The sequence below is a fragment of the Emydura macquarii genome, unplaced genomic scaffold, assembly GCF_026122565.2.
Source record: "Emydura macquarii macquarii isolate MOO-44397 ecotype Brisbane River unplaced genomic scaffold, CSIRO-AGI_Emac_v2 contig_3220, whole genome shotgun sequence".
In the NCBI taxonomy this organism is placed as follows: Eukaryota; Metazoa; Chordata; order Testudines; family Chelidae; genus Emydura; species Emydura macquarii.
Window position 1 is genome coordinate 5,316,802 of NW_027133357.1, and position 9,085 is coordinate 5,325,886.

General features: G+C 44.9%; 1 protein-coding gene and 1 long non-coding RNA gene across 3 annotated transcripts in view; one reads left to right on the plus strand and one right to left on the minus strand.

Moving 5' to 3' along the window:
- The window catches only part of MAPK14 (mitogen-activated protein kinase 14), a 40,793-nt gene extending 33,931 nt beyond the window's left edge, over positions 1-6,862 (minus strand). For both annotated transcript variants that reach the window (XM_067531863.1, XM_067531860.1), the window contains exon 1: positions 6,503-6,862. In XM_067531863.1, coding sequence (XP_067387964.1) covers positions 6,503-6,618 — 116 coding nt within the window. In that variant the 5' untranslated portion in view covers positions 6,619-6,862. The remainder of the gene's footprint in view (positions 1-6,502) is intronic.
- Positions 6,863-7,334: 472 nt separating this feature from the next.
- LOC137142464 (uncharacterized) lies at positions 7,335-8,709 on the plus strand. The gene is made up of 2 exons (XR_010916937.1): positions 7,335-7,412; positions 7,690-8,709. It is a non-coding gene; the product is annotated as an uncharacterized lncRNA (long non-coding RNA).
- Positions 8,710-9,085: the final 376 nt, after the last annotated feature.

The following is a 9,085-nucleotide window of genomic DNA, read 5'->3' on the forward strand; positions in this document are numbered from 1 at the left end:
TTATTTTTTTAGCTTCAGATATGACCTGGGTTTCTCTAAAGATTTTTGAGCACGCTGAGTAATTTTTGGCTGGCGTAGATGACTGCCTAATGGATTTACAAATAAGACAGAGTTACACAACAGCTGTCACACTGGAAAGGGTTTTTAAACACTATCTAAATCAGCATTTATCCACAGCCTTAAAACAGTTGCATTAAATCTATCAGTTATATTTCAGCAGAGGAAGAGAATCTCATGACAAAGTAGAAATTATAAATGCCATTTTTAAGTAAGAAACGTGAATTTAGGATTTACATGCCTCTGTCATAAATCACAGCTTTCAAATTTCACAGCCTGTTAGACACTATCATAGATGCAATTCATGATATTGCCTCATTACCTCCTAACTTACCAAAACACACCATTTAAGTTGTGATTATATGTCACTTAAACAAAGCTAACCCTCTAAGAATGACTACAAAACAAATCCAAAGAACTATTGTGTTGAGAAAAGTTACGTTTTTTCAGTGGTCTGATAAACTAAACAATTGGTCAAACTACTCTTCAAGTAGAGTTTATTTAGAAACTGGATAACTAGATTACCAGTCTCTTAAAAGTCTTGTTACCACTAATTGTGTTCTGCTCATCACTAGCTGCTGTGCAACCAAACATGCTACTCTGATGACTGAGTACCTTTAGTAGTATCCTATTTTTTGTTCTGAAGATGACTGGTCATTGTTTTAGAGACCACCAACCTCATTGTGTAAGCAGGAAATCTATGGCCCTCAAAATGTTTGAGAGTCTTGTTTACATATTACTAAAACCACAGTCATTTACAAGTTCAATCACTATATGCATGGCAATTAACACACTTTCAGCACACAGCTATAAAAGGGCATTTATTTCAGCACCTCTTGCCATCCTGTATTTGAGCATATTAAGTCAGCACCAGTTTGCAAAAAGCCACAATACCAGATATCCCTGAATATTACTTGGCTGTACAGTACTTCAGGATGGAAAATGGGCTCACACTATACCGCCACTTGTTAAAATTCAAGTTCTATAACAAGATCAAACTCCTTGCCCTCACTTTCAAGGCTCTGCTCAGCACCTCTGCTTGTGTATGACTTCTCTCCTGCCACACCTCCACTTGCATGTTCTGCTAATGCCGACTGGCTTACTAAATTGTTTTCTGGCTCCTCCCAGTGAACTCCATGGCTCCTTTCATGCCATTCCCCCCACATCTGGAACAGCCTTCTCCTCCAGGGAACTAAGCAACCATGCGCTCTTCTAAGTCCCACCCTTTTGGCGAGCCTCTCACAATTAAACATACACTCCCACATGGATGCTTCATATAATAATATTTTAATTGAGCTCACACTACCTTTTAAACAAAAACTATACAGAAAAATTTTATAACTAATCAGATGTGCCAGCATAGGCGTGCGCACTGAGTGTGCCAGGTGTGCCCAGGCACACCCTAATGAAGGGCTCGACAGAACCGAAATGCAATGCGAGCCACCGCTGCAAAGAAGGACCCCGGCATTTTATTCGGTGGCAGGCACCACGTCACGAGCTGCCGCCAAAAATAAGGACCCCCTGGTAGTTTTTCGGCGGCGGGCACCGCATCACTAGCTACCGCCGAAACAGATGACGCAGCGAGATTTTTCGGCGGAGAGTAAGGCAGTGAGGGTAAGTCAATTTTAATCCAGTGTGGCCCAAAAAGTCCCTAGGTGCACACCCAAATGTAATGTGCTGCGCACACCTGTGTGTGCCAGTCACTTAGCTTTAATGCTACATCCACCTTCGCCTCTTTTGTCTGTACATAGCTTATCTAGAATTGAAGTTCTTTGGGGCAAGGAACTCTTCTCACACGTCTATGAAGTGAAATGCCATACACATCTATGAAGTGCCACACATAATAAGACTCACCATAGTGATTCACGCCTACTACACCTGCTTCACCAAAATCAGCACCTGCATTTAACAGTGGTTGGTTAATGCTGAGCCCAATAAAACTGAAATCACACTGATAGAGAAAGAAAGAGACTGAAGAAGTTGTCACCTTCGTAACATTCCCCACTATTAAAGGTATCTGCCCTCAAGCTATTAAGTTGGTCCACAGCCTTCGGTCATTTTGGACTCCTGAATACTATCTGATGCCTAAATACCAATGACGACAAGAGAGACCCATTCACATGGGACTACCCAGAAAACTGTGGTCCATTCCACGGGACAGCCCTGACCACAGTGATTCATGCATTATGACCTCTAGCCTCAACCACTGCACCTGATACCTACAGCACAGCCAGCTCCAGGCATTCCAAAATCATGAAGCAGGCCTGGAAAAAAAATTCAAGAGATAAAAATAACCTAATTCTTTTCATTTCCCTTCTCTTTCTTCAGCTTTGAGAGTACACTTAGTTCAGGCTTCCCAGATTTTTTCTGCAACCTCATGGGTTACAAATTTGCTTTACTTAAAAAACAAACAAAGTTAAAATTCTTATGTAATCCCTTAACTTCAAGAGCTAGGGCATTAAGAAAAGCATCAAATGTCATCAGACTTGTGATAAAAATCACAAGTTGGACACACTAATCTAGATATAAGTCATGCTCCCAAAAGATTCTTGTACAAAACACAATTGCCCATCTGCTTAGCAACACAGGTCTCCATGCACCCATTCCTTTGGTATTTTGCTCTATACACTGTCTCCTCAGTGAATATCAAGTCCAGTTCCAGCTCTCTGCACAGCATGCCAAAGCACTCCATGGAAATACCTCAAAGATCATCTTCCTCCATATCCATGGCTCCAATTCAGAGTTACATTCATCTGGAACAGTGAAACGTAAATATGGTGAGGCTCATAACTGAAGGAGACAGTACACTGAAAGGACCTGGACCTAGACTATGACACTTATCCCTGCAGTGAATAAGGTTGTCCAAGGTCCTCATCACTTTCAAAACTAAATACAAAGTTCATTTCAGCTCAGCTTTCCCTTGACAAGTTCTTCACAAGCACACTACACCCTTTCAAAATACCCTATAAACCAATCAAGTTATTTCTCCTACAGGTTAGAAAAGGAAAACATTATTTCTATTTTTTGTATTTAAATTTGGGAGGTGCTCAAATACTTGGTAACAGATAGGTGAGAGTGAAGATAGATGCTATTACAAAAACACTTTAAAGTAGTAATGATTTTGCAAACTATTTGGAGACGTGAGGTTTTTACTTAATTTCCCCTTATAGTTTTAACATTTAAACTTCCCTTTAGCTTTAAAGAAAAAAACTATGGCAAATTTAAGGAACTAGCTGTGTGACATGCAAGAAACTCAGTCAGGATCTGATCCTTTCATTTTTGACTCATAATTGATAAACTCAGTACTGTGTATTTTTAGTGTCTACTATTCTATACAAAGAATACCTCTTTTTGAAGAACTACATAATCTATAGGATTCTTCCCCAAACTAAGTAGGGCCTTAAAGAGGCAACCTACAGCATTTATGGACTGAGGTCCTGTGCACATTAGGCAAAAATGGTGTTGTAAAAACACATTGCTTGGAACACCTTGAACTTGCAATGCCTGTGCAACACTCTATATCTACACATAACAGATGTTCAATGTATTTTAAAAGTGCATAAAGTGGCTGAAACATCTATGATAGTCTTTAATTTGAATCTAGCTGATACCATGCCATCATCAATGGTTTCTCCCCAATATGGACAGGAAGTCACAAAAGTTGCAGCAGCATCAATTCAGTCACTTGTCCCAATTCCATTCTATAATGTAGTACCTTGTACTGGAAGTTAACCAACATCTCCAACAATCATGTGAAGGCAGTCTGAAATAAGTGCTTCAAGAATCATAGAACTTATTGATGGCATCATGATTTGTAGATTGCACTACAAGTGAACGCACAATAAAAATTCAATCAAAAACTATTTTGTATGAAGGTGCTAAACTGTTGCAAGAGCAAGCAGCATAAGCATTTGACTTCAAATAGGTTCTACTGCAATGATGTCATAAGTTAGTGCAGGCAACTTCACTGACCCACAGCAGCGTTTCCCTGACTTTTGAAAACTGAGCTGTCCCCCTTGCATCTCCACATCTTTATGTACACACAGTCCTTCTATTTTTTTTAAATCAAAAGTGAGACTGAAGAACAAACCGAGAGGTCTACCTGTGCCTTCTCTCCCAACTAAATGTACCCCATAGTTTGGGAAACAGTAGTCTACATGATTTGCTGGTTCTGTTATTTATGCTTGAGTAAGAGTCTTTTCTCTTTAACAGCTTAGACATTCATCCTGTTTAGCCCCCTCACCTTGGTGTGCAAGAAGTGATGCATCCTAGAACATTTTACCTGCATCACTGCATGTAACATTGCATGTGGAGTTTTCTGGCTTGAGTGTGTTAATCACACTAAAATCATAATCCTGTGTTTGCAGTCTCAATCTCAATGAAAATGAATTGGATACCTCATTCAATATAGTGACCTTACACTAGGATCAGGAAGGAAAAGATGTGCCAGGCCAGAGCAAGTCCTTGTGTGAATATAATAAACTTTGATAATGAAGAACTATGAGCTACATGTCTGAAGCTGCTTCCAACAGAAAATACAGCTTCTTCTGCTACTAATGCAATTGCACAATCACTGCAAAACAGGAAGTTCATAAGGATTTGCATCATGTTATATGCGTAATGGAAAGAAATATTTGGAAGCAATGCAAGCATTTTGGAAAACACTACAGGGGTTGGGGGTAGGAGGAGACCTTGCTCATTTTATTTTTAGGATTGACCCTTCTGCCAGGCACTGAAAACCCTCAACTCCCATCGACTGTAATGGGTAATCAGAACATTTAGCACCACAGGAGATATTCATCAACCAGCAATGTCAAGTCCTTATCTTACTACAATTAAGCTCAGCCTTTCTACATTAAAAATTTGGGATGAATGCATTCAGTTAATCAGTTGTCATATCAATTATTCATGCTACTAGAACTTATTTAACCTTTATACAATGTAGAGGACAAATGCCCATATACCTTAGTACATAACAGTTTTAATAGATGTTATTTAATTACAACTTTGCAAACAATATTATAGTGTAATATAATGACCCTTCATTAAAAAAAACAGTTGATAGTTTGCCTTTTTTTTGAAGCTCCTGTATATACATAGCAATTACTTTTCTTCATTAGTATTGTTTATTGCGAGTCCTGCACTGTGAATATAAATTTATGTATTACATATAACTTCATTAACACGTACCCATGTCACACACTGGAGCAGATTGCAGTGTGGAAGCACTATTACAAAATCTTCCTCAGGGTTTGACATAGTGGGTGCAGAAAAGCTTTAAACACTACACTTGTTCATAAGACATTAATGTTTTCCAAATGCTTTCTTTAAAAAAAAGGGCAAACCCACCTAAAAAAGCTTTCATGCATCACTGTGATTTGACTGCTATATTGAGGCTAGTCAAGTAGACAAACTCATTTCCTATTCTGTATTTTGAAGACCAAAACCAACAAGCACTGTTGTTATCACCAAATGAGCAAAAACATTTGATGCACCAAGGGAGTTCAGCCTTTTTAATCCCACTGCTGTAATTACAAGCAAGTCAAACTCCACAGATAAACTAATACAAATAAGATGTGCAAGCAAGGATTAAAGACCAGAATGTTTTTTCTGCCAGTTATGTCCATACTTTCACAGATCTGACAGCAGGATTTTGCTACCCTAGACACCTACACCTAATTTTCTCACTCAGAAGAGACCACAAATTTCCCTGTGTTAACTTCCCATGGCCAATGGTATGGTATTGATACTTGTAAGAGCACTGGTGGGCAGACAGGGCAAGGCAGAAAAGATAGCCTCACAGCCTTTCCTGACATATCACTGTCCCAGTATCAACAAATGTTCTTAAAGCCACCCCAAATGCAACCTGCTCTGAAGCTCCCAGATGAAACTGGAACAAGAGCTGCCAGGCACCCTTGTTCTGCAAAGCAGACTGCAAGTGCAAGGACCTGCCAGGCCCCACCACTCAGCACTGACTGGGGTGGGAAGGGCGAGCGTTGCAGGGGCAGAGAGAGAGAAGCCTGTTCATTAATGCCCTGGAGGAGGAGGGGGTCAGGAACCTTCTCCTGTGAAACTGGTTTCACCCCCACCTGCCATGGGGTGCAAGCATCCCATAGGCGAGACCCTGGTTCTGCAGCACTTTCTCCACTACACCGGGAATACAAGTCACCCGGGGGCAAAGCCGGTTCAGGCATATTGGGGGCAGGAGGAGAGGGATGAAGCCCACCGAGGTCAGGGAACCCCCGCTCCCCTTCAACTCAGTCCCTGCCCTGCCCGTGCAACACCGACGGTGCCTAGAAGCGGGTGAGAAGCCAGGGCGGGTTCCCCACCCCCGAGAGCGGAGCCGACCCTGGGGTGCCCCACTTCCCCCGGGCAGGGGTGCAGCTGAGGCCGGCAGACCCCGATGCAAGAAGGCTCCCCCGCCCCCTGCGCCACCCGGACTCACCAGACGGAGCCGTAGGCCCCGGAGCCCACCGGGGACAGGTTCTGGTAGCGCTCGGGCACCTCCCAGACCGTCTTGTTCAGCTCCTGCCGGTAGAACTTGGGCCGCTCCTGAGACATCTCGGCTCCGGAGCCCGCCCCGCCCGGCCAGGCGGCAGGGGGGATTCTGCCAGCGGCCCCAGCAGTGGCTTTTCCTCCCCCGCCCCCCTCCCCCTGCAGAGAGAGGGGCAGGTCTACAAACTTCCCTCCCCGCAGGGGGGGGGGAAACCACCTCGGGCCGCCGCCGCCCCCGCCTCACCCACTCCCGCCCGGGCCGGTGACCGTTGACAGTCTCTGCGCCCCCCCCCTGTCGCGCGCTGCTGGGTGTCTCGTGAAGCAACCCCCCCCCCCCCCTCCGCCCAAAAAAAAAAAAAGAGAGAGAGCGCGCGCGAGGCGGGAGGGTGTCTCGCGCTAGCAATTAGGATTCTCCTCACGCGCCCCCCCGGGAGCTCCGCACTGTCACCCCAATCCCAAGGGGCGGGACAGCGTGTGTGAAAGGAGAGGGGGGGGGGGCTAAAAGGAACCAGATGTTGTGGAGAGGGCGAGACTCCTCTCACAAGCAGAACGGGGCAGGCGGCGAAGGCGATTCCGGAATGACCTCCCCCTCCCTTGCCCAGTGGCACTGCCCAGGCCGGACTAGACGATTCCTCCTCCTCCTCCCGGAACCCAGACCAATCGATCGCAGCCGCCCAGCCTCGCGAGAGCTTAGGCGCAAAGAGCGGCGATGACCCAATATGGAACCAGCGCCTGCGAAGCGTCCCTCTCGCGAGAGCGAGTCGCGGCAAAGGGCCGGAGCGCGGGCGTCCTGTGTGACCTGTCTGGACGTGGTGGGGCGGAGTTAGTTGGGCGCGGGGAAGTCGAGCCGCAGAGTTTGGGTGCGGCGCTTGCGGGAAATACGGGCGTGGGCGGCGGGCCTGGAGTGGAGGAAGGTGGGCTGGGCTGGGCTCGGCTGTCCGGGGCTAAAGGGCGCTGGGCTGTTGCTGGGTGCATCGATGCCAGCTGGTCCAGGCTGGGCTCCGGGTAGAGAGGCAGGAGGACATTTCTGGCGTCTTGGGTTATTTTGTTCTCGTGCATCAGAGAGAAGCTGCCGGGGAGGGGGACAGGACGGTTCTTGGTGGCTCGGGGATTTCACTTCCTCAGTGTTATGTGCAGGAACTCCAAGAATAATGGGGCAGAGGAAAGCAAAGCCATGGCCATCTGGATTTCCCAGTGTGTTCTCACTTCTGCATGTGCCTGTCTTCCGGACTGGACGCGTTTTAAGGAAGGAACTGTCTTTGTTTCTGGGTGATGTGCAGCAGCAAGAATAAACATCGCAGCAAGCAGCTAGGTGTGCTTCAAGCATAGGTTTAAGACAAACTGAAGTCAATGGGATTTTAAGGATTTGCTTAAAAGTGAAGCATGTACTGAAATGCCCTGTGAAATGGAGCCCAAGCTCAGTGTCAGCAGCAAATAACTGATGAAGTGAAATGACTGACACAAGGTGTCAGCATTTGAGTTCAGGTGGCCCTGCCCTTTAACCACCAGACCATGCTATCTTTCTCAGGAGGGGATGAGTTTTATGTCTTTATGTTCAAGACAGACATGAGTCACTAAGGTGCTTCTGAGTAGCATATGCATGCAATTGAATGAAGAAGCCTGGGTTATTTTGCAATTAAATCAAATTGGTTTTGAAAAAGTACGTGGATGTAATGAAAGCCAGAGAACTACTTTAGAAGAAGCCATTAAAATGCTGTGTACAAAAGGATATCAATGTGTGTGATCTTTTGCTTCACTGTGTACCATGCAGTGGGTGAGAAGTACTGACTGAGTGATCCATGAGCTGCACATGTACTTTTCTTCAGTAGCTGTGGAATATCCTATTAACTATGGACAAAATTTTCAGAAGTGACCACTTTATTTGGGTACCTCATTTTAGCCCAACTTTAGACAGCATTGCTTACAAACTGCTTCCATAACCACTCCTTCCCTGAAGGTTGAATGCACAACATTTATTCTTAAGTCCAGGTCTTCCCTAAAGGTTATGCCTACTCTGCACAGTTAACTCAGGCTCCAACCTGGGATTTTAGCCCTGAACCCTCTCTCCCCCTTCTCCCTGCATACAGAAAAACTCTTTTATGTGGGTTGGGAGGTGCTTTAACTCAGGCGTGAACCCAACCACTTTGCTGTGAGGATGCAAGCTGAATCTCATTATAGTTTTACAATGCCTTTCCACAATATCCTGCAAAGGACAGACAAGTTCTCTGAGAATTGACACTGTTGAGTGGAGAATGTATGTAGAATGTCTCAGCACAAAGAACCATGGGGCATGTCCCCAGAAAAATACATGCAAGTGGAGAAACAATGGGTATGGCTTTGCAGCAGAGATGCTCAAATCCAGGCATGGTTAATCCGGGTGCCCAATAACCTGTTATCTGTGCAGTGTAGAAAAAAAGATGAGTATACACCCTCTTTTAGAAGGAAGTGAAACTTCCCTATGAGGATGGAACCTGTGTGATTCATAGATTCCAAAGCCAGAAGGATCATTGTGTTCATCTAGTTTAACCTCCTG